Source organism: Nicotiana tabacum, chromosome 18 (assembly GCF_000715075.1).
Source record: "Nicotiana tabacum cultivar K326 chromosome 18, ASM71507v2, whole genome shotgun sequence".
Lineage (NCBI taxonomy): Eukaryota > Viridiplantae > Streptophyta > Magnoliopsida > Solanales > Solanaceae > Nicotiana > Nicotiana tabacum.
This window is the reverse complement of record NC_134097.1, coordinates 73,663-98,557: the sequence shown is the minus strand read 5'-3', so window position 1 is coordinate 98,557 and position 24,895 is coordinate 73,663. Positions and strand designations below refer to the sequence as shown.

Genomic DNA, 24,895 nt, shown 5'->3' with positions numbered 1-24,895 from the left:
TTTCATGTTTTATGCTTTGACAAGTTCATGGGCTAGTATGATGTTATCTGCTATTTTTCTCCCTGGGATAAATCCTGATTGAGCTTCAGATATGATGTACGGCATTATCCTTTTCAATCTTCCAGCAATGACCTTAGATATCAGCTTGTACAATACAGTGCAACAAGCAATGGGCCTGAAATCCTTGATTGTCACAGGATTGAGGATCTTAGGCAACAAGGTTATAGTGGTGCAGTTGATAGCTAGATACATTACACCTGTGTGAAAGAAGTCTTTCACTGCTACATATACTTCCTCTCTGATCACTGGCCAAGCTCTCTTGAAAAATTCTGCATTATAGCCATCTATTCCAGGTGCTTTGTCACTTCCAATACCTTTCAACCCATCATATATCTCATGGTCAGTCACTTCTGCACATAACTCTATTTGTTGTTGATGTGTTAGAATTTTTCCATTCTTCATAACCATCATATTGACAGCAGGTAGCTTGTTAGCCATAGACCTCATCAGACTCTTATAGAATTGTACATTCTCCTCCCTAATAGTTGTTGGTTCTGTAATAGTAAAGCCTGATGGTGCTTGTATTTCAGTGATCTGTTTATTTTGTTGTCTCTCTTTTATGATAGCTGAAAAGAATTTATTATTGGAATCTACTAATTTGATCCAAGTTGATCATGCCTTCTATTGGAGATTCCCTTATCCACAAGTGACCATGTCTCCAATTTGTGTAGTCATTCCTTTTCCTGGTCTAGTAATGTATCAGAGTAGTGTGTTTGCATTTGACTTTGAACTTGAGAGAGTGCTATCCGAGCTTGTTCTATCTTCTCTGTTACTCCTTTGAATTCTGTTGTATTTAGGTGCCTAAACTGACTTTTAAGCTCTTTAAGTTTGAACCAGATGTTTTTTATTTTCTCTGATGCTTTGTTCTTTCTCCACCCTTTTGCTACCATCGACTGAAAAGATGCATGATTTGCCCAAACATTGACGAAACTGAATGGACATTTGGTTTGAGTCTTAGACTACCTTATAGCAATAATCATAGGGTTATGATCTAAAATATAGGGCTCTCCATACCCTATGACTATATGGGCATAATTCATCATCCAGACATCATTTCCCAATAGTCTATCTATGCAAATCCACACTCTGGCATCACCTTGTTGTTTATTAGTCCATTTGAAATAGTCCCCTCTCCAAGGAAGCTCTGTAAGACAGATGTTGTGGTATAGTTCTGAGAAATCTCTAATGTCAGCATTGGTCATAGACACCTTAGACAATCTGTCTTGAGGAGTAAGTAGTGCATTAAAATCTCCCCCAATTATCCATGGTCCTGTAGTTGTTTGTGCTATTCTTTGAAGATATTGCCATAGGTTCTTCCTCTGTTCAACTGTATTTTGCCCATACACCATATTGAGATAACATTGCATTCCATTATGTTTCCATGTAACTTGGCAATGGATAAATTGATCTTGTTTTGTAATTGGAAGCACGTCATACATTTGATCATCCCATATAATCCACACCCTACCATTCACTGCATGCTCATAATTAGTAATCATGTTCCATCCATAGGCAATTTTACTCATCACCATTTCTGCTTTAGCTTCTTTCACCTTTGTTTCTACCAGACCAGCTAGCTTTATATGTTTTCATTTATGTACTACTTTATTTCTTTTTGCTTATATCGTTTATTCAAACCCCTAATGTTCCAAATCAACCAAGTCATTGCAGTAGTGTATCTCCACCTCCTCTATCGGGAGGCATATGATTCTCAATTCTCTTATCTTCTCTCTGCTAAATTTGAAATCCATTGTGAGTTGATACTGAAGTTGTTCAAGGTACAACTTTCCTGTTGCTAGTCAGTGCTGGCCATTCTGTATTCAGTCTTTGGTTTTGGCTTTCCTTTGCTTTCCCTTTGTCCTTTGTTGTTGTAGTTTCCACACTAGGCTCACTAGTTGTTATTACAATAGCTTGATCTTGTGCACGTGCTTTGGTTGATACATTGTTCTGCCCAACTAAAGGTTGTTGTCCCTGCCCTTTAACTTGCTACCTTATAGTGACTTCCCCCTGTATTTTCCTTCCTCTAGGTTGTTCTTCTTTGTTTTCTCGTTTAGTCAGTTCACAATCATGGCCAATCTTCATACACTCAACACAATAGTGTGGTTCCCATTCGTATATCACATGTCGTTGGAACATTGTTCCATATGGATCTTGTAGTGTCAACTCAGTTGGAAGCTTTTTAGCGACATTTTCCTCCACCAAAATTCTTGCATAGGATATGCGCATCTACTTTGTTGTGCATTCATCCGCAAAGAGCAACTTTTCTATGGCACTTGCCAGTTTACTTAGAGAATTATTTCCCCAACAACTCATTGGCAGCTTTGGTAAGGTAATCCACAGTGGAATTTCAGTCTAGAATTCAGTCGTAAGATCAAATTCAGGGGTCCATTGTTTCAAGATCATTGGTATACCATTAATCGCGTAGGGTCCTCCATATAGAATATCCTTCAAATCATCAAGTGTATGAAATTTAGCAATGTAATACCCTTCATAATGAAGAAACAGATTTGGAGCAGTCACTCGAGTCCAATTTTGAGTTATGTACCTCTGCATGAATTTGTAACCAGGTGCATCCCCAATTACATAGACAATTAGGGCACATTTCCACTTCTTAGTTTGACTGTCAATTTCATCCTTGTCCAGTTTCACTACAATATTACCATCAATAATCTATGGTGGGATATAAGAAAGTGCCATACCATTTTCTGAAGATCTGTTACCTGCGAACAGATTGACCCATGGCTTTTCCGGTGGTGGTGGCTTTATATGCACCGGCTGTGGTCTGGTATCCTCCTTTGTTTGTACTATTCCATTGGTTTTTGGCTCTATCTATGTAATTATTCCTTTGATTTCTATATTTTCCACTACTTTGTTCACTGGTTATCCTTCACAGGATGACGATGTCACATTCATCTGGATTGCACTTAGGTTTAGCCATTTCTTCGGTCCTTTTATTGTGCTTAAAGATCCCAATTTCTGCGAGCTAGGTTGAAATTGACTGCCAATTGGAGTAGTTATTTGTTGTGTATTACCTTTAGCTAATGTATCTGCTATTACTATTGCGCTTACTTCTTCTCCGACCATCACGAGTGGAGCTTGTTTTGGTCGGCCTCACTTTCTCGCCATGTCTAATTCTCAGACTGCGTACGTTAGCATAACGTGCGCCGAGATCCTAGAGAGAAAACTTAGGACTTTCCTTAAGTAGTTTAATTCTAAAAGGATTTGTAACTATTGTGGCAAGTCAAAGAACTATCTTCCTCCCCTGTTGTTTACCTCTATTTGTTGTGTTGTTGTTGTTGTTGTTGTTGTTTCTTAACTTGTAAGAATCTTGTTTTTCCTCACATGTTGTAGTTGTCTTCTTGAATCCCGTGTTATCTTTTTGAAAATTCTCATTGTTCTCTTCTCAGTCATTTCATTAAATTATTATATCTTCTGCCTTATTTCTTATTATTTCCGGTAGGGCCCTGACCTGACCTCATCACTACTCTACTGAGGTTAGGCTTGGCACTTACTCGGTACCGTTATGGTGTACTCATACTACTCTTCTGCACATCTTTTTGTGCAGATCCATGTTCTTTCTACCAGACCAGGTATCAATAAGCTAGCCCGTGCGTGGAGACTTCAAGGTATATCTGTCAGCGTGACCTCGAAGTCCCCCTCTATCTTTATTATGTTACTTTCTTTATTATCAATAGACTCTGATGTATAGAGATACTTAGCATTTTATCTTTAGGTCTTGTGACTTATTTCTACCGAGTTTTGGGAGTTGTAACTATTTTGAATCACAATTTTTATTTATTTCAGACGTTGAGGTTTGAGTTTCAGCTTTATATTCAGTTACTCAGCAAAATAGTTAGGCTTACCTAGTCTTATATACTAGGTGTCATCACGACATCCTCTGGAGGGAAATTAGGGTCGTGACAAGTTGGTATCAGAGCACTAGGTTCATAGGTATTATGAGTCACAAGAAGGTTTAGTAGAGTCGCGTGGATTGGTATGGAGACGTCTGTGCTTATCTTTGGGAGGCCATGGAACTGTTAGGAAATGATTCACTTCTTTGATTCCTTATCGTGCAAAATTTTTGACTTCAGATTCTAAATTTCTATCTTTCTATTCTCTCACAGATGGTGAGGACACGTACATCTACATCAGATGACCAGACACCCGCGCCCCCTGCTAGAGCCGCGAGAGGCCAAGGCCAGGGTAGAGGCCAAGGACGTCCACGTGGTGCAGTCAGAGCACTCGCACAAGCTGCTATAGATGAGCCACCAGTATCTCCAGTTGGAGGGTAGGCACCTGAGATGCATGTTACTGCACCAGCCCTCCAGGAGACGCTCGCCCAGTTTCTGAGCATGTTCAGCACCTTGGCTCAGGAATGATTGATACCACTTGCTCCTGCCAGATCTCAAGTCGGGGGAGGAGCATAGACTCCTGCCGCCCGTACCACAGAGCAGCGGGTCCAGGTTGATCAGGTTCTAGAGGTCATACCAATGCAGCTGGTATCCTTAGTTCAACCCGAGGTTAGAGCAGCAGTTTCTGAGGAGGAGGAGCTTAGGCTCGAGAGGTACAAGAAGTAACACCCTCCTACTTTCAGTGGATTGGCGTCAGAGGATGCCCAGGGTTTTCTTGAGAAGTGCCATTGTATCCTCCGTACTATGGGTTTTGTGGAATCTAGTGGTTTTTTTTTCACTATGTTCCAGCTTAAAAGAGCGGCCTATCAGTGGTGGCGAGCATACGAGTTTGGTAGTCCGGCCGAGGCAGCTTCACTCACTTGAACTCAGTTCTGAGATATGTTCTTAAGGGAGTATGTTCCCTAGAGTCTCAGTGATGCATGACGCATAGAGTTTGAGCAGTTGCACCGGGGTTCTATGACTATGTCACAGTATGCGGTCCGATTTAGTGATTTGGCTAGGCATGCACCAGCCTTGGTTGCTAATGTTCGGGAGCGGGTTCATCAATTTATTGAGGGGCTCAACCCCAGTATCAGATTTAGCATGGTATGAGAGTTGGAGATAGACATCACATACTAGCAGGTGGTGGGGATCACTAGGCGATTGGAGGGTATGTTGACTCGGGAGAGAGAGGAGAGGGAGGCCAAGAGGTCTCGAGAGTCTGGAACATATAGTGGTACTTGTGCCCCAACTGCAGCCCGTAAGGGTAGGGGCTTTGTGGGTCGCCCTGTTTATTCAGCACTTCCATCCGTAAGCGGTACTCCTGCCACTCCTAGGCTGCCTATTACGAATCAAAATTTTCTAGTGTACCTCCTGCACTGGGTGCTTTCAGCGGTCAGTCTAGCCAATCAATCCCGAGCCAGCCATAGCAGCCACGCCCTCTGAGAGTTTGTTTTGAGTGTGGTGACACTCGTCATATGGTGAGGCATTTCCCCATACTCAAGAGGGGTGCACCTCCACAGACCACTCAGGCACCGCGTGCTCCATCGGGCCCTCAGGCTATGGTTACAACACCAGCTACCACTCCACCTGCACAACCAGCTCGAGGTGGAGGTCCGACAGGTAGATGTCGCCCTAGAGAGAGAGGCCAGGCCAGATATTATGTCCTTCTTACTAGGACATAATCAGATGCAACTGCCTCCTTCCTACTAGGATGGAGGCAGTTGCATCTGATTATGTCATCACAGGTATTTTTACGGTCTGTCATAGAGATGCATCAGTCTTATTTTATCCAGGCTCCACTTATTCATATGTGTCATCTTAGTTTGCTTCGTATTTAGGGGTGTCCCGTGATTCTTTGAGTTCTCCTATCTAAGTGTCTACACTCGTGGGTGATTCCATTGTTGTTGACCGTGTGTATCGATCGTGTCTAGTTGTTCTTAGTGGTTTGGAGACCAGAGCTGATTTATTGTTGCTCAGTATGGTGGATTTCGATGTTATTGTGGGCATGGACTTGTTATCACCCTATCACAATATCCTTGATTGTCACATCAAGACGTTGACATTGGCTATGCCAGGTCAAATGTAGCTAGAGTGAATATGTACCTTAGATTATGTTCCTAATATGGTTCTCTCATTTCTAAAGGCTCAACGGATGGTTGAGAATGGGTGTGATGCATATCTGGCATATGTGAGGGATGTTAGTGCTGACACTCCTACCGTCGAGTCAGTTCCGGTAGTGAGGGATTATCCAGACATATTTGTGGTGGATCTTCCAGGCATGCCACCCAACAGAGATATTAACTTTGGTATTGATTTGTTATCAGGCACACAACCCATTTCTATTCCACCCTTTCATATGGACCCAACAGGGTTGAAGGAGTTAAAGGAATAGTTGTAAGAGTTTCTCGATAAGGGCTTCATTCAGCCCAGTGTGTCACCTTGCGGTGCTCCTGTCTTGTTTCAAAAGAAGAAGGATGGTTCTATGCGAATGTGTATTGATTATTGCCATTTGAACAAGGTTACAATGAAGAACACGTATCTATTGCCACGTATTGATGACCTATTTGATCAGTTTCAGGTTGCCTAAGTGTTCTCTAAGATCGACTTGCGTTCAGGCCATCATCAGTTGAAGATTCGGGAGCCAGATATAAATGCTTCAACAAGATCCATGTCCATGTGGAAGATCCATCCCCAGGTATAAATGCTTCTTAAAAGATCCATGTCCATGGAAGATCCATCCCTCAATATAATTCAATTGCGCTCACTGGGAGTGTGTGCAGACTCCGGAGGGGTTCCTTCAGCCCAAGTACTATAAACTGCACGGACAACTCACGTGCTATAATAAGCCAATCTGGCCTACTGAGGCGTGCAACCTGACCCCATAATAATCCTCAAAATCAGGCCCTCGGCCTCACTCGGTCATCAATCTCTCCAGTCTCTCGGGCTCACAATGTCAGGAAACTAGCCTAAAAATGATGATATGATATGTCAATATGTAGCAACAGAGACTGAGATATGATATGAAATGAATGAACATGACTGAGTATGAAATTGCATTGTAAGAAAATAACTCAACAACAGTAACGACCTCAATGGGTCCCAACAGAATAAGCATGTAGCCTAGACATGGTTTCTAACATGAATCACAACTCGATAACTCTAATACGTAGAGATTTCATGATTTCAAATAAATTCAGGTAACTACAAAGTACCAAAGAAATAACGGAGTCGCAGTTCACACTGTGCACGCCCACACGCCTGTCACCTAGCATGTGTATCACCTCAACAACAAACACATAACACGTATAATTAGGGTTCATACCCTCAGCTCCAAGATTAGAAGAGATACTTACCTCGAACAAGCCGAATCCAATTCCGAGCAAGATCAGCAATGCTTCAGAAATTTCATTCTGCGCGTATCAACTTCCGAACGATTTCTATCTCCTCAATTCCATGCCAAATGGTACGAAACTAGTCAAACAACGTACAAATTAATCAAAATATACTCCAATGCTTGCAATTTAACAATTTATAAAAATTCCTAACTCCGCTCGAAAAATCGACATTGGGGCCCACTTCTCGGAATCCGACGAAACTTACAAAATCCGACAACCCATCCAATTATGAGTTCAACCATACTAATTTCACTCAAATCCGACTCCGAATTGGAATTCAAAAGTTGAAAATTGGTTTTATAAAATTATAGAAAATTCATCCGATTTATCTTAAAAAATCAATAATCTAACGCCGAAAACAAAGATTAATTCATGGAATATAACCACAAGGGAGTCAAGAACACTTACCCCAAGTTGTGTGGAAAACCTTCTCCCCAAAATCGCCCAATCCGAGCTCCAAAATCCGAAAAATGAAGAAAGAAACTAAAGACCTCGAATTATAGGTTTCTGCCCAGCGATTTTCGCTTTTGCGAACCAAGGGACGCTTTTGCGGTGTCGCTTGTGCGAATAAATTCTCGCATCTGTGGTTTCCCACTCAACAGCCAGCCCTCGCACCTGCGGAACTTCTTCCGCTTCTGCGCAATCGCAGGTGTGAGACAAGGGTCTGCATCTGCGCTCCTCCCACTTCTGCGAGCAATATCACCGCATCTACGGTCACGCACCTGCGCAATTCCCTCCACATCTGCGGCTCATGCCCAACAGTGCCCAGTCCGCTTCTGCGCAACCAAGGTCGCTTCTGTGAGCTCGAACCTACAAGCCCATTTTCGCAGGTGCGATTGCATCAGTAGACAAAATCTTCAGCTTTTCTTTTAAGTCCGAATTTGATCTGTTAATCACCTGAAACTCACCCGAGGCCCCCGGGACCTCAAACAAATATACCAACAAGTCCTGAAACATCATACAAACTTAGTCGAGCCTTCAAATCGTATCAAACAATGCTAAAAACATGAATCACACATAGATTCAAGTCTAATAAACTTTGAAACTTCTAATTCCTACAAACGATGCCGGAACCTATCAAATCACGTCTGATTGACCTCAAATTTTGCACATAAGTGACAAATGACATAACGTACCTATTCGAATTTCCAGAATATGATTCTGACCCCGATATCAAAAAGTCAACTTCCTGGTCAAACTTCCAAACTTAACTTTCTATTTTAGCCATTTCAAGCCAAATTCAACTATGGACTTCTAAATAATTTTTCGGAAACGCTCCTAAGTCCAAAATGACCATACAGATCTGTTGGAATCATCAAAACTCTATTACGGGGTTGTTTAAACATATCCAACATCAGGTCAACTATTTCAACTTAAGCTTTCATCTTGGAGACTAAGTGTCTCAATTCATTTCAAAACCCCACCGGACCCAAAACAATTACCCCGGCAAGTCATACAACAACTGTAAAGCATAAATTTAGTAGTAAATGGGGGAACGGGGCTGTAATACTCAAAACGACCGGCCGAGTCGTTATATTCTCCCCTACTTAAACATGTGTTTGTCCTCGAACGTGCCAAGAGTTGTTCCTAAGCCTTTATATCATTGTTCCACCTTACCACGCACATACCCGGGGGCGATCCCATGCCATTCTATTCTGTATAGGCCTAACAACGCAACATCAGTGAAAGTCATTAATTCAACCTTAGTCCATAAAACTTGGAATTCAATTTCCAACATTCATAATTTCTTTTCAAGACCTGAATCTCACATCTACACATTGTATAAGTTCTAACAAGCTGTATCAAACCATAGCCATAACTCGAGATGTAATCACATGCTATATCATACAAGTCTCATACTCGTATCACCATTTCCGATCATAGTAACTATTCAAAACCATCAGGTACTAGTATTTAACCCCATATCAAACAAATCGCCATTCCCAAAACCTTCATACATTGCCGATAATGAAAGAAACACGCGAAACCTCATAACCACTTATCAGATCAAAAGGTCATAGAGCTCTCTCGCCCCAACCAGAACCATAATTACTTTCTAAGCCGACTTTCAATATTATCCTCCCGAATATATTTTAATCAAACCTGATAGTACCCGTTCTAGGTCTAATGACCTTATATTGTTAAACACAACTATCCCACAGACATGCCACACCAATATAACTCAAGCCATAACTGCACAATCCGTGAACCCAAAAATAGGAAATGTCTCAAAGAAGAGAACTGTTTCGCAAGTTCAATAAGCACCACCATAATCCCAATACTATGAGCTCATCATACATAGTAGAACCAAGACATACGAATCTAATAACGGTAACCAGTTCTCCTAGAGCCCGCATTAGCATCAACTGCACGGCATGGTCACAGGCCTCCGGTCCAAGCATATCATACATGAGCAGTCAAATAAGTACACATGTATGTGATAAAAGAAATAATACTCTCATGCTCCTGGACTGGTATAAATAACACACCATAGTGTAAGCACGTGCAAAGTCTGATATCACACTTCAAATCAGCAAGTTAACGCAGAAATAGTAACTATCTCGTTTATTCAGGGAATTAGCCTCTTTGTAATCTCAAGTATAGCCCAGATAATTCTCAACAAAGGTACAAATACGAGAAACATTATAACTTTATGCTTAACAGTCAACTCTAGGCATATCATAGCCTAAGCATTCTTCTAAGTACGAATACTTGCCCCGATGCCCGCACATGGGCTCAAACCTCACATATGTGCGCACTCATAGTGCGTAACTCTCACAAATAATTAACGCAACTAATGCCTCTACTGAGTTTAAATAATGCTCACCTAAAACAGGCCGCAACCCTGAAATAATATGCTTCTGAGAACTCCCAATCTCCAAATTGATAGAACACTTGAACCACCGTAACTGATCCCAACTCGAGCACTCGAATGACTAACACATATTTCATGCATGATCATCCCACGAGGAATACTTTCATAATTCTTTTGTGCCACATAGAAAAAATTTGAATATCAATAGTCTATCAACCAGGTGAGTACCGCAATACAAATGAACATCCGTAAGTCAAAAACACAATGCGCCTTCTGAAATGCGTACCCTTCTCAGGAATTATCGAGCAGTTATAACATTTATCTAAATATCTGAAATTGATCATGTTCTCCAAAATTTGGGACCTGCCCTTCAAGACTGAACTTCCATCTTGTACATATAAATCTTAAGCCCGCACAACGCACCACATCTATCATGCAATCATGTAATAAGCATAAGAATTCCATTATCAACTCTGGGTAACTAGTAAATTACATACCCGGTCAGTTAGAAACCTTTCTCTTGCTTCCTTCCAGGAGAAAATCACAATACACAACACGTTCTTTATACCGGTAGGAAATATCTGGCTTAAACCATGGTAGAAACCATCAAGAACATTTTTTAAATCCATTTGTACATAATCAAACTATCATAAATGAATCTCTCTAACTCGACCAAGCCACGCATGTAACCAAACCCAAGAATATTACCACCAAAATATTTGTAAAGTCTCACCACATCATAATTACCCAAAAGAACCGAACATACCATTACCATGTTGGTCTAGCCTACTACCAGTTGTCCTATTTTCTCCGAGTTTCTTCTGAATAACCCTCAAGTTGACACTTCTCCTTGTCATAATACTACGATCCTTACCCAAATCTCACTACAAGACATACTAACATAAAATCACACTGCCCTAAGGCCCATAAGCCATTGTATTCTTCTTAAGCGCCCCCATAAGTACCACAACCAAAATGTCCACTCTAAGAATACCTTATGTGAATTTAAAATTATTTTTTCCTTTCTTATACTTGGATGTAGAATCCATATTCATACATAATTACCGCAAGCCCAGGCACCATCATATGCAAATCTCAGATTTTATCCATACCCCCGTCCGGAGAAATTCTCAATTATTATACATAAATCTAGAACCCATTAGAACTTTCTCGATAAAATGCTCAGCTAAATCATGATTTCTGAAAATAGTTCTACCTTTCAAGTGTATCAGTAAAAAAACCCAAATCGTTTACCGAAGTTGCCAAACAAATATGAGTAAGTTTGAAAATAGAAATTTTCCCAAAAATCCTTTGAACAATAAATAAGATGTTTCATTTTCTTTCCAGATAGCTAGTGTAAAATGCATCACTATACCCATATGTCAATATGTGTGAGAAGTCATGAATGACGTGATACCGTACAACATTAGAAAAATACATCTCTATGCTTGTGTGTCATGTGTGCATGTCAATGCAATGTATCTCAGAGATTAACTCATGTACTCACACTCTCAGAGTACTCAACCCTAGATGTCACATAGCCTCCTGATTATAAATGTGGCGCGCTACACATCCATAATCAAAACTCTACTAGACACGGCTCATAGACATCCCCTAGGACAGACTTGCTCTGATACCAAGTTTGTCACGACCCAACTGGAGGGTCATGACTAGCACCCGGGCCATACTTGCCGAGCACCAACGTACATTTTATCTAACCTTCCTTATTATCTTTAAGGGCTGACAAGATCAATATAAATAGTAGACATGGATCATGAACATCCAACAATGAAAGATAATGTCATGAACATACATAACATGGGACGACAAGACTGTCAAGAAACTATATATAAGGTACGAGCTATCATGATGCCATGAAAGACTATACAACAAAAATCAGCCGAAAAGGCATTCTAAACCATACATAAGTCGACACCTGTCTATGAGCCTCTAAAGGAACATAAGTGCTACAACATTGTCCGGAACAGGGCCCCGACATACCCATAATGTCTATAACAAAAATGCATACCAAGACCACGGCAAGTCTGGAGAAGGGATCTCGCCAATAACCGCTGAACTGGACAGCCTACTGTGGTGGGGGAGCTACGTCTACCTGTCTATCAGGACCTGCAGCACGACATGCAGCGTCCACAAATAAAAAGGACGTCAGTACGAATAAAGTACTGAGTATGTGAGGCAAGAAAGCATAAGTAAGAACAATAATGTAAACAGGGATAAAGAATATACAACCTGTGACATCTGGGTACTTCTGAGGGCTACTGACATGAAATACATGATAGATACATATATATACATAAACTTTTAAAACATACGCCTCTGTGGGCATCACCATCATCATATCGTACCCGGCCATAATAGGCTCGGTAAAACGTACCCGGCCATCATAGGGCTCGGTAGAATCGTACCCGGCCACGTGGAGCTCGGTAAAACCCAACTGATCAGTGGTTGCACAATAGGTGCCATACCCGGCCAACTATAGCGTGGCTCGGTAGAGTAAAATAGATACATATATATATGATGCATGCTGGACTCATTGGAATCACATTTTGAACCTTTCGAAGTGACGTAAGGTCGGTATCCTTCGTACACGTTATTAGGATTAACTCTTCATCAAGAAACTTATAAGAATCAGAAACTACCAACAACATTGATAATATAAGAATAAGAGAAGTAACATCAATACCAATCGTTTCATAAGAAGGGCAGCAATGTAAGTACTGCTAGCTTCTAAGAGTAGAGTATCTTTGGGAGCTCGTTCATTACATTATGTACAATCGGAGTCGTGCAAAATAATGAAGGGGATAGCCTCACATACCTTGTATATACTTCCCAACCTCAAGCTATGCAAATGTCACGACTCCTTAGTCTACAATAAGACAAATGACACTATCATTATCGTTTAAGCGTCGTAACTATTATGTATCGACCACAACCTATTTTACGATGAAACGGACAGCACCTCCCCTATTTATATGACTTCCCACAAGTCAATACAATCACCAAACAGCCCAAACAACATCATTAATAATCATATTGAGCCTCCAAAATAGTCCACCAACCAACAACATTACTACCAAGCCTTTCGATATATATTTCACAAGTTCTAGCTTCAACGACTTAGCTGCAACTTGGATAATCTTAAATATATATAGAGTAAGAGGTTCCTTACCTTTAAACAGAAAGAACAACTCCAATTTGACCTTAATTTTCCACGAAATATCCCTTCAATTCTGCCACAAGAACAAGGAAGCGAAACTAGCAATTAATTCGTGTTTTTCGGCACTAGAATTACTTTAGAAGACTTGAAATCACCTAAGGTTGATATTAAAAACTTGAAGGTGTATTTACAGGACATAAAACACTTAAAACAACCTCCCACACGAGCTTGAACAACATAAAAATCAGCAACAACAAGAAGAACAAGAAACTTACTAGCGCCACGGGATTCCCGACATTTGATTTGTGTTGTTTGCCCTTTGTTTGGGTCTTGGATCATGAGAGAACCTTGAGAGACTGTTTTTAGGGTTATAAGGTCTGAATATACTGAAAAATAATGACTTAAAACGGGGTTGAGGTATCTTATATATGTCCATATGTCTTAAACCGCCTTTGTGGGCCCCATAGAGAGCAGCTTGATGCACTCTCGCGAAAACGCTAATATCTCTCTATTCCGAGATCGTATCGAGGAACGGTATAATGAGTTGGAAACTAGACTCATAGATCTTCAATTTGATAGGTAGATCACCCCATATTTCCAAGCACATTGGGAGAAAAATGCAGTAACAGTTGACCTAAAGTTTAAGTAAAATTATAAACCTAAGTTGCGACAACTTTTATCGACTTTTGTTTCATAACTCGCTTGACTTCTAGACTTATGATGCGGATATTATATGATTCAAATACATTAAAACAAGACCTCTTGGGACAATTAATCACCTCTAGTGTTACCCGAAAATACTGGTTACAACATCCTTGATTCGTTTAACTTCAAATACTTGTTAACCACTCTTATACACCCTTGTATCGTTTAAGACCAATAGGATTAACTTCTTATCATCTCAAATATAATCTCTTCTTGGATTTATGTCGACTAACTTACGGCGTGATCTATGGTATGTGAATTTGGGTTGTAACACCCTCTCCCCCTTAGGAACATTCGTCCTCGAATGTAAGGGTTTATGGGGTGTCTAACTCATTGTGGATTCCGACGGAGATTTCTGGCTGAGTTTCCCCTATAAAATGGACACTAGCCAAACTTGCAAGCAGTTAAACCTAACCTATGACCTTACAAGACTATACAAAGCATTATGGATATGTACTTTATCTGCATATTACCATTTTGTATTAAAAAAAGAGTATTCACAAGCTATTGCTTACCTCATAGAGCCGTTTCACCTTATAATGCGTCCTTCTTTCCCCCGGCATCCTCGTTATCTTCAGTCTGGAATAGTTAAGGGTATTTAGACTTCATCTCCTCTTCTGCTTCCCATGTCATTTCTTCTATAATCTTGTTCCTCTATAATACTTTCACGGAAGATACATCTTTTGTTCTCAGCTTGCGGACTTGTCGATATAATATAGCCACTGGCACTTCATCATATGATAGATCCTTTGTAACTTATACATCTTTGATAGGGACGACTCGAGAAGGGTCTCCAATACATTTCCTCAACATAGATACATGGAATACCGGGTGGACAAATTCTAATTCAGATGGCGATTCTAACTCATAAGCAACCTATCCAATTCGTCGAAGAATTTTGTACGGCCCAATATACCGCGGACTCAACTTACCCTTCTTCCCAAAACGCATAACACCCTTCGTCGGCGAGATCTTCAGGAAAACCCAATCACCAACCTCAAATTCCAGATCACGACGTCGGACGTCGGAATAAGACTTTTGCCTGCTTTGTGCCGTCCTCAGTCGCTCTTGTATCACTTTCACCTTCTCAATGGCCTGGTGAATCAAATCTGGCCCATATAATTCTATCTCACCGACTTCGAACCATCCAACTAGTGATCTACATCTCCTCCCGTACAGTGCCTCATACGGGGCCATTTTAATACTGGAATGGTAGCTATTATTGTAGGCAAATTCTATAAGTGCCAGATGGTCATCCCAATTCCCCTTGAAATCTAGAACACATGCTCGTAGCATATATTCAAGCGTCTGGATGGTACGTTCAGCCTGTCCGTCAGTCTGCGGATGGAATGCAGTGCTGAGATTTACTTGTGTGCCTAAACCCTTCTGAAAAGACCTCCAAAAGTTAGCCGTAAATTGAGCTCCTCGGTCTGATATAATAGATATCGGCACACCATGAAGCCTAACAATCTCCTTGATATACAACTTCGCATAATCTTCAGCCGTGTAAGTTGTCTTAACTGGCAGAAAATGGGTAGATTTTTGTAAGTCGATCAACTATCACCCAGATGGAGTCAAACTTATGATAAGAGCGAGGTAATCCAATAATGAAGTCCATATTAATCACCTCCCATTTCCAGGTCGGAATCTCTATATTCTGAATCAATCCACTAGGTTTCTGATGCTCGATCTTTACTTGTTGACAATTAGGACACTGGGCTACAAATTCTGCAATAGACTTCTTCATGTTATCCCACCAATACTGCTCCTTAACGTCATGATACATCTTTGTCGAGCCAGGATGGATAGAATATCGGGACTGGTGAATCTCAATCATAATCTTCTCTCGCAACCCTGCCACACTAGGTACACATAATCGGCCCTGGTATCTCAGTGTCCCATCTCATCCGATCTTGAAAGCTGTAATCTTACACTGCTGAATTCCCTCTCTCAATCTTACTAAGGTAGGATCTTCATATTGCCGTGCTTTTACCTCGGCTACCAAAGATGATTCTGTTGTATTCTGTACAGTAACACCTTCGTCATCAGAGTCCAACAATCTGATTCTCATATTGGCCAGCTGGTGAAGCTCTTTGGTCAACCCTTGTCTACCTACCTCAATATGTATTAAGCTTCCCATTGACTTACGGCTGAGAGCGTCTGCCACAACATTAGCTTTACCGGGATGGTACAATATCTCGACATCGTAGTCTTTCAGTAATTCAAGCCACCTACGCTGCCTCAAATTCAACTCCTTATTCTTGAAGATGTATTGTAAACTCTTGTGATCTGTGTAGATGTCAACATGGACGCTGTATAAGTAGTGCCGCCATATCTTCAAAGCATATATTACTGCAGCCAATTCCAAATCATGACTCGGGTAATTCTTTTCATGCTTCTTCAATTGTCTTGATGCATAAGCAATCACCTTCCCACGTTGCATCAATACGCACCCCAAACCTATACCTGAGGCATCACAATATACCACATAACCTTCTGTTCCTTCTGGGAGAGTGAGCACTGGCGCGGATGTCAATCAATTCTTTAGCTCCTGAAAACTATGTTCACAAGCATCAGACCACTGGAACTTGGTAGCTTTCTGTGTTAATTTAGTCAATGGTGCTGATATAGAGGAAAACCCTTCTACAAACCGCCTATAATATCCTGCTAGCCCCAGGAAGCTGCGGACTTCTGACGGTGTTGTAGGTCTCGGCCAATTCTTCACTGCATCGATCTTCTGAGTGTCGACACTAATACCCTCATCAGATATCACATGGCCAAGGAATGCTACTAAGTTCAGCCAGAATTCACATTTAGAGAGCTTAGCATATAAATTATGATCTTGAAGGGTCTGTAATACTATCCGCAAGTGGCCCGCATGTTCCGCCTCCGAACGAGAATACACCAGAATGTCATCAATGAATACGATCACGAACACATCAAGATAGGGCCTGAATACACTATTCATGAGATCCATAAAAGCTGCTGGGGCATTTGTTAGCCCGAACGACATCACCAAGAACTCAAAATGCCCATATCTTGTCCGGAAGGCCGTCTTTGGAATATCCTTCTCCTTAACCCTCACCTGATGATACCCTGAACGCAAGTCAATCTTGGAGAAATACTTGGCACCCTGGAGTTGGTCAAATAGGTCATCAATTCTTGGAAGTGGATACTTGTTCTTTATTGTAAACTTATTCAACTGTCAATAATCGATACACATCCTTAACGACCCATCTTTCTTCCGCACGAACAAGACTGGCGCACCCCAAGGTGAAGTGCTAGGCCTAATGAAACCCTTATCCAGCAAGTCCTTCAAATGTGCCTTCAACTCTCGCAACTCTGTCGGGGCCATCCTGTATGGAGGGATAGAGATCGGTTGAGTGTCAGGCAATGCATCAATGCTAAATTCAATCTCCCTTTCAGGAGGAAGGCCTGGGAGTTCATCTGGGAAAACATCTGGAAATTCATTGACCACGGGGATTAATTGTAGAGTAGCGGCTTCGCCTCCGCATCCCTAACGCGAACAAGATGATAAATGTAACCTTTTGAGATCATCTTCCTTGCCTTAAGATAGGAAATAAACCTACCTTTCGGCGTAGCAATGTTCCCCTTCCATTCAATGGCGGGTTCACCAGGAAACTGAAACCTAACCATCTTCGTATGACAGTCAACATTTGCATAGCATGAGGCCAACCAGTCCATTCCCATTATCACATCGAAATCAACCATTTCTAACTCAAATAAATTTGCCGAGGTTTGACGACTACAAATCATCACAGTGCAACCTTTATATACCCTTCTAGCAATCACAGAATCTCCTATCGGAGTGGATACCGCAAGTGGTTTACTTATCAATTCAGGTTCAATGCCAAACTTATTAGCCACAAAGGGTGTAACATATGATAAGGTAGATCCTGGATCAATTAGCGCATATACATCATAAGAAAACACAGACAATATACCTGTAACAACATCCGGAGATAACTCGAGATCTTGTCGACCTATTAGAGCATAGGTTCGATTTTGAGCACCACTCAAACTCGGCACTGAACCTCTACCTCTACCACGACCTGTCGACTGTTGAAAACCTTGTGCTGGAGGTCGAACTGATGAGGAAGAACCAGACACAGATCCAGTCGGTTGAGCCATACCACCACCTCCTCTGTTAGGACAATCCCGCATCATATGGCCATGCTGTCCGCAAGAATAGCATGCATCGGAACCTCGACGGCACAGTCCAAAGTGGGCCTTGCCGCACTGATCACAACGAGGTGTTGGGGGTCTCGTCTGACTAGTATCTCTATGAAATTATGAGCCTGATGCCCTCAAACTCTGACCTGAACCAGAATAGGTAAATCGATCATACCGAGGCCTCTGAAACTTTGGAGGAGCACTAGCTACAGGTGGTGCCGAACTCCTCGAAGATTGGGGCCTGATACTGCCTATGAACTCATCAGAATACCCTACAAATCTCGCCCTCTTATGCTGGCCCCTATCCTGCCCCCTATCTGCCCTTTGCTGGCGCTTACGATCCTCTAGGGTCTGGGCATAAGCCTAAATACGGGAAATATCCATGCCCTCTACCAAGGATGCTGTTGTGCACTCATTTATCAGATGTGGTCCCAACCCGTTCACGAATAGATGCACCCTATCACTCATCTCGGCCACCATATGGGGAGCATACCTTGCTAAAGAATCAAACTGTATACTATACTCTCGTACACTCATATTACCCTGTCGAAGGTTCAAGAACTTATCAGCTCTAGCTCGTCGTATCTTAACTGGCAAGTAGTGACGAAGAAAGGCCTCAGAAAATTCCTTCCACACGGCTGGAGGAGCGTTCGGACCCCTAGATCTCTCCCAACTATCATACCAGAAAACCGCTAAATCCTGTAACCGATAAGAAGCCAACTCTACTGCCTCCATATCACTAGCATGCATAACCCGCAATGTACGATGAATCTGATCAATAAATGTTTGTGGGTCCTCCTTGGGGTCTGATCCGGTAAACACTGGAGGGTCTAGATTAATAAAATCACGAACTCTCGCACTAACCGGTTTATCAGCAGCACCGGTATTCTGCCTCTGAGCCTGAGCAGCTACCAAGCTAGTCAACAATTGCACCGCACTGCGCATATCGTGGTCTGTAGTGCTAGACGAAGGAACTGGATGTACTGGGTGCCTCCTAATATCCTCTGGAGGAGACGGAGAGGTATGAGACGGCATCTCACTCTGAGACTCACTTTGGCCTGCTTTGGCTGGAGGCACCTAAATGTTACCCTCTCCCACAGCTGTATCAAGCCGTTTACTAATTGCTTGCTTCCTAGTCGAAGCATCGCTGAAAGAAAACAAGGTGAATATTAGATATGAACACTTACTACTCAACTCTACGCACGATCTAGATTCAGGAAGAAGGTAACAACCCTAGATGTCACGTAGCCTCCTGATTATAAATGTGGCGCGCTACACATCCATAATCAAAACTCTACTAGACACGGCTCATAGACATCCCCTAGGACAGACTTGCTCTGATACCAAGTTTGTCACGACCCAACTGGAGGGTCATGACTAGCACCCGGGCCATACTTGCCGAGCACCAACGTACATTTTATCTAACCTTCCTTATTATCTTTAAGGGCTGACAAGATCAATATAAATAGTAGACATGGATCATGAACATCCAACAATGAAAGATAATGTCATGAACATACATAACATGGGACGACAAGACTGTCAAGAAACTATATATAAGGTACGAGCTATCATGATGCCATGAAAGACTATACAACAAAAATCAGCCGAAAAGGCATTCTAAACCATACATAAGTCGACACCTGTCTATGAGCCTCTAAAGGAACATAAGTGCTACAACATTTCCGGAACAGGGCCCCGACATACCCATAATGTCTATAACAAAAATGCATACCAAGACCACGGCAAGTCCGGAGAAGGGATCTCGCCAATAACCGCTGAACTGGACAGCCTACTGTGGTGGGGGAGCTATGTCTACCTGTCTATCAGGACCTGCAGCACGACATGCAGCGTCCACAAATAAAAAGGACGTCAGTACGAATAAAGTACTGAGTATGTGAGGCAAGAAAGCATAAGTAAGAACAGTAATGTAAACAGGGATAGAGAATATACAACCTGTGACATCTGGGTACTTCTGAGGGCTACTGACATGAAATACATGATAGATACATATATATACATAAACTTTTAAAACATACGCCTCTGTGGGCATCACCATCATCATATCGTACCCGGCCATAATAGGCTCGGTAAAACGTACCCGGCCATCATAGGGCTCGGTAGAATCGTACCCGGCCACGTGGAGCTCGGTAAAACCCAACTGATCAGTGGTTGCACAATAGGTGCCATACCCGGCCAACTATAGCGTGGCTCGGTAGAGTAAAATAGATACATATATATGATGCATGCTGGACTCATTGGAATCACATTTTGAACCTTTCGAAGTGACGTAAGGTCGGTATCCTTCGTACACGTTATTAGGATTAACTCTTCATCAAGAAACTTATAAGAATCAGGAACTACCAACAACATTGATAATATAAGAATAAGAGAAGTAACATCAATACCAATCGTTTCATAAGAAGGGCAGCAATGTAAGTACTGCTAGCTTCTAAGAGTAGAGTATCTTTGGGAGCTCGTTCATTACATTATGTACAATCGGAGTCGTGCAAAATAATGAAGGGGATAGCCTCACATACCTTGTATATACTTCCCAACCTCAAGCTATGCAAATGTCACGACTCCTTAGTCTACAATAAGACAAATGACACTATCATTATCGTTTAAGCGTCGTAACTATTATGTATCGACCACAACCTATTTTACGATGAAACGGACAGCACCTCCCCTATTTATATGACTTCCCACAAGTCAATACAATCACCAAACAGCCCAAACAACATCATTAATAATCATATTGAGCCTCCAAAATAGTCCACCAACCAACAACATTACTACCAAGCCTTTCGATATATATTTCACAAGTTCTAGCTTCAACGACTTAGCTGCAACTTGGATAATCTTAAATATATATAGAGTAAGAGGTTCCTTACCTTTAAACAGAAAGAACAACTCCAATTTGACCTTAATTTTCCACGAAATATCCCTTCAATTCTGCCACAAGAACAAGGAAGCGAAACTAGCAATTAATTCGTGTTTTTCGGCACTAGAATTACTTTAGAAGACTTGAAATCACCTAAGGTTGATATTAAAAACTTGAAGGTGTATTTACAGGACATAAAACACTTAAAACAACCTCCCACACGAGCTTGAACAACACAAAAATCAGCAACAACAAGAAGAACAAGAAACTTACTAGCGCCACGGGATTCCCGACATTTGATTTGTGTTGTTTGCCCTTTGTTTGGGTCTTGGATCATGAGAGAACCTTGAGAGACTGTTTTTTGGGTTATAAGGTCTGAATATACTGAAAAATAATGACTTAAAACGGGGTTGAGGTATCTTATATATGTCCATATGTCTTAAACCGCCTTTGTGGGCCCCATAGAGAGCAGCTTGGCGCACTCTCGCAAAAATGCTAATATCTCTCTATTCCGAGATCGTATCGAGGAACGGTATAATGAGTTGGAAACTAGACTCATAGATCTTCAATTTGATAGGTAGATCACCCCATATTTCCAAGCACATTGGGAGAAAAATGCAGTAACAGTTGACCTAAAGTTTAAGTAAAATTATAAACCTAAGTTGCGACAACTTTTATCGACTTTTGTTTCATAACTCGCTTGACTTCTAGACTTATGATGCGGATATTATATGATTCAAATACATTAAAACAAGACCTCTTGGGACAATTAATCACCTCTAGTGTTACTCGAAAATACTGGTTACAACATCATTGATTCGTTTAACTTCAAATACTTGTTAACCACTCTTATACACCCTTGTATCGTTTAAGACCAATAGGATTAACTTCTTATCATCTCAAAGATAATCTCTTCTTGGATTTATGTCAACTAACTTACGGCGTGATCTATGGTATGCGAATTTGGGTTGTAACAGGTATAAATGCTTCGGACAAGATCCGTGTCCAGGGAAGATCTATCCCTCAATATAAATCAATTGCGCGAACTGGGGGTGTGCGCAGACTCCGGAGGGGCTCCTTCAGCCCAAGCGCTATAAACCGCACGGACAACTCACGTGCTATAATAAGCCAATCTAGCCTACTGCGGCGTGCAACCTGATCCCATAATAATCCTCACAATCAGGCCCTCGGCCTCACTCAGTCATCAATCTCTCCAGTCTCTCGGGCTCACAATGTCAGGAAACTAGCCTAAAAATGATGATATGATATGTCAATATATAGCAACAGAGACTAAGATATGATATGAAATGAATGAACATGACTGAGTATGAAATTGCATTGTAAGCAAATAACTCAACAACAGTAATGACCTCAATGTGTCCCAACAGAATAAGCATGTAGCCTAGACATGGTTTCTAACATGAATCACAACTCGATAACTCTAATACATAGAGATTTCATGATTTCAGATAAATTCAGGTAACTACACAGTACCACAGAAATAATGGAGTCACAGTGCACGCTAACACGCCCGTCACCTAGCATGTGTGTCACCTCAACAACAAACACATAACATGTATAATCAGGCTTCATACCCTCAGCTCCAAGATTAGAAGAGTTACTTACCTCGAACAAGCCGAATCCAATTCCGAGCAAGATCAAAAATGCTTCAGAAATTCCATTCTACACGTATCAACTTCCGAACAATTTCTATCTCCTCAATTCCACTCCAAATGATACGAAACTAGTCAAACAACGGGCAAATTAATAAAAATATACTCCAATACTTGCAATTTAACAATTTATAAAAATTCCTAACTCCGCTCGAAAAATCGACAGTATGACCCACGTTTTGGAATCCAACAAAACTCACAACATCCGACAACCCATCCAATTACGTGTTCAACCATATAAATTTCACTCAAATCCGACTCCGAATCGGTATTCAAAACTCAAAAATTTGTTTTATGAAATTATAGAAAATTCCTCTGATTTCTCTTGAAAAATCAATAATCTAACGCCGAAAACGAAGATTAATTCATGGAATATTACCACAAGGGAGTCAAGAACACTTACTCCAAGTTGTGTGGAAAAACTTCTCCCCACAATCTCCCAATCTGAGCTCCAAAATCCAAAAAATGAAGAAAGAAAAAAGACCTCGAATTATAGGTTATGCCCAACGATTTTTGCTTTTGCGAACCAAGGGCCGCTTTTGCTGCGTCTCTTGTGCGACTAAATTCTTGCATCTGTGGTTTCACACTCAACAGCCAGCCCTCGCACCTGCGGAACTTCTTCCGCTTCTGCGCAATCGCAAGTGCGAGACAAGGGTCTGCATCTGCGCTTCTCCCACTTCTGCGAGCAGCATCACCGCATCTGCGGCTCGTGTCCAACAGTCCGCTTCTGCACAACCAATGTCGCTTCTATGAGCTCGCACCTGCGAGCCCATTTTTGCAGGTGTGATTGCATCAGTAGATAGAAACTTCAGCTTTTCTTTTTAAGTCCGAATTTGATCCATTAACCATACGAAACTCACCCGAGGCCCCCGGGACCTCAACCAAATATACCAACAAGTCCTAAAATATCATACGAACTTAGTCGACTCTTCAAATCACATCAAACAACGCTAAAAACATGAATCACGCATAGATTCAAGCCTAATGAACTTTGAAACTTCTAATTCCTACAAACGATGTCAGAACCTATCAAATCACGTCCGATTGACCTCAAATTTTGCACACAAGTCACAAATGACATATCGAACCTATTCAAATTTTCCAGAATTGGATTCTGACCCCAATATCAAAAAGTCAACTCCCCGGTCAAACTTCCAAACTTAACTTTCTATTTTAGCCATTTCAAGCCAAATTCAACTACAGACTTCCAAATAATTTTTCGGACACGCTCCTAAGTCCAAAATCACCATACATAGCTGTTGGAATCATCAAAACTCTATTCCGGGGTCATTTAAACATAGTCAATATCCAGTCAACTATTTCAACTTAAGCTTTCATCTTGGAGACTAAGTATTTTAATTCATTTCAAAACCTCACCGGACCCGAACCAATTACCCTGAACCAATGGGGGAACGGGATTGTAATACTCAAAATGACCGGCTGGGTCGTTATAATTGCCAAAGTCCATAACACATACAAATCTGGTGATACTCCCTAAGGTTCAACAAGTTGTTTGAAATTTGGTAACACATACAAAGTTGTTTGAATACAAGAAGTTTATAGGATTTAGAATGCCTAAGTGGACAGATCCTCTGAACCACTTGGCTTATGCTGATGATACAATAATATTTGCATCAACTGATCCATATTCCTTAGGGAAAGTTTTTTGAGCTACTAACGCATTATGAACAAGCATTTGGCCAGCTAATTAACAAGTCTAAGAGTTCTTATTACATGCATAAGAAAGTGGCAAGGAAACTAGTTGAATCAATTGGTTGTGTCACAGGTTTTAAAAAAGGTAACTTCCTTTTTTAATTACCTTGGGTGTCCAATTTGCTACACAAAGAGAAGGAAGACTTACTACACTGATCTTATTAAGAAAGTAAAGGCAAAACTTCACTCTTGGAAAGGGAAATTATTATCTTTTGGAGGAAAAACAACTCGCATAACTAATGTGCTTCAGAGTTTAACTACTCACATTCTATCAGTTATGCACCCTCATAATAATGCCTTAAGCATCTGCATAAGACTTTTGCTAGATTCTTTTAGAGCACTAAGGAAGAAGGCAGAAGCAGACACTGGATCAAGTGGTTGAATA

General features: G+C 41.2%; 1 protein-coding gene across 1 annotated transcript; it reads right to left on the bottom strand.

Annotated features, from left to right (window-relative positions):
• Positions 1 to 9: 9 nt before the first annotated feature.
• On the bottom strand, positions 10 to 1,592 carry LOC142173014 (uncharacterized). Its single transcript, XM_075237593.1, has 3 exons — positions 1,075 to 1,592; positions 792 to 990; positions 10 to 594 (listed from the first exon to the last, which is right to left on the bottom strand). Exons 1-3 carry the CDS (start codon positions 1,590 to 1,592, stop codon positions 10 to 12), a joined length of 1,302 nt encoding a protein of 433 aa, XP_075093694.1.
• Positions 1,593 to 24,895: the final 23,303 nt, after the last annotated feature.

Coding starts and splice junctions, on each gene's coding strand:
- LOC142173014 (XM_075237593.1), bottom strand. CDS start 1,592: ATGGTGATGAGTAAAATTGCCTATGGATGGAACATGATTACTAATTAT. Junction 991..1,074: donor TATGCCCATATAGTCATAGG/GTATGGAGAGCC, acceptor ATGTCCATTCAG/TTTCGTCAATGTTTGGGCAA. Junction 595..791: donor CTCGGATAGCACTCTCTCAA/GTTCAAAGTCAA, acceptor CAAAATAAACAG/ATCACTGAAATACAAGCACC.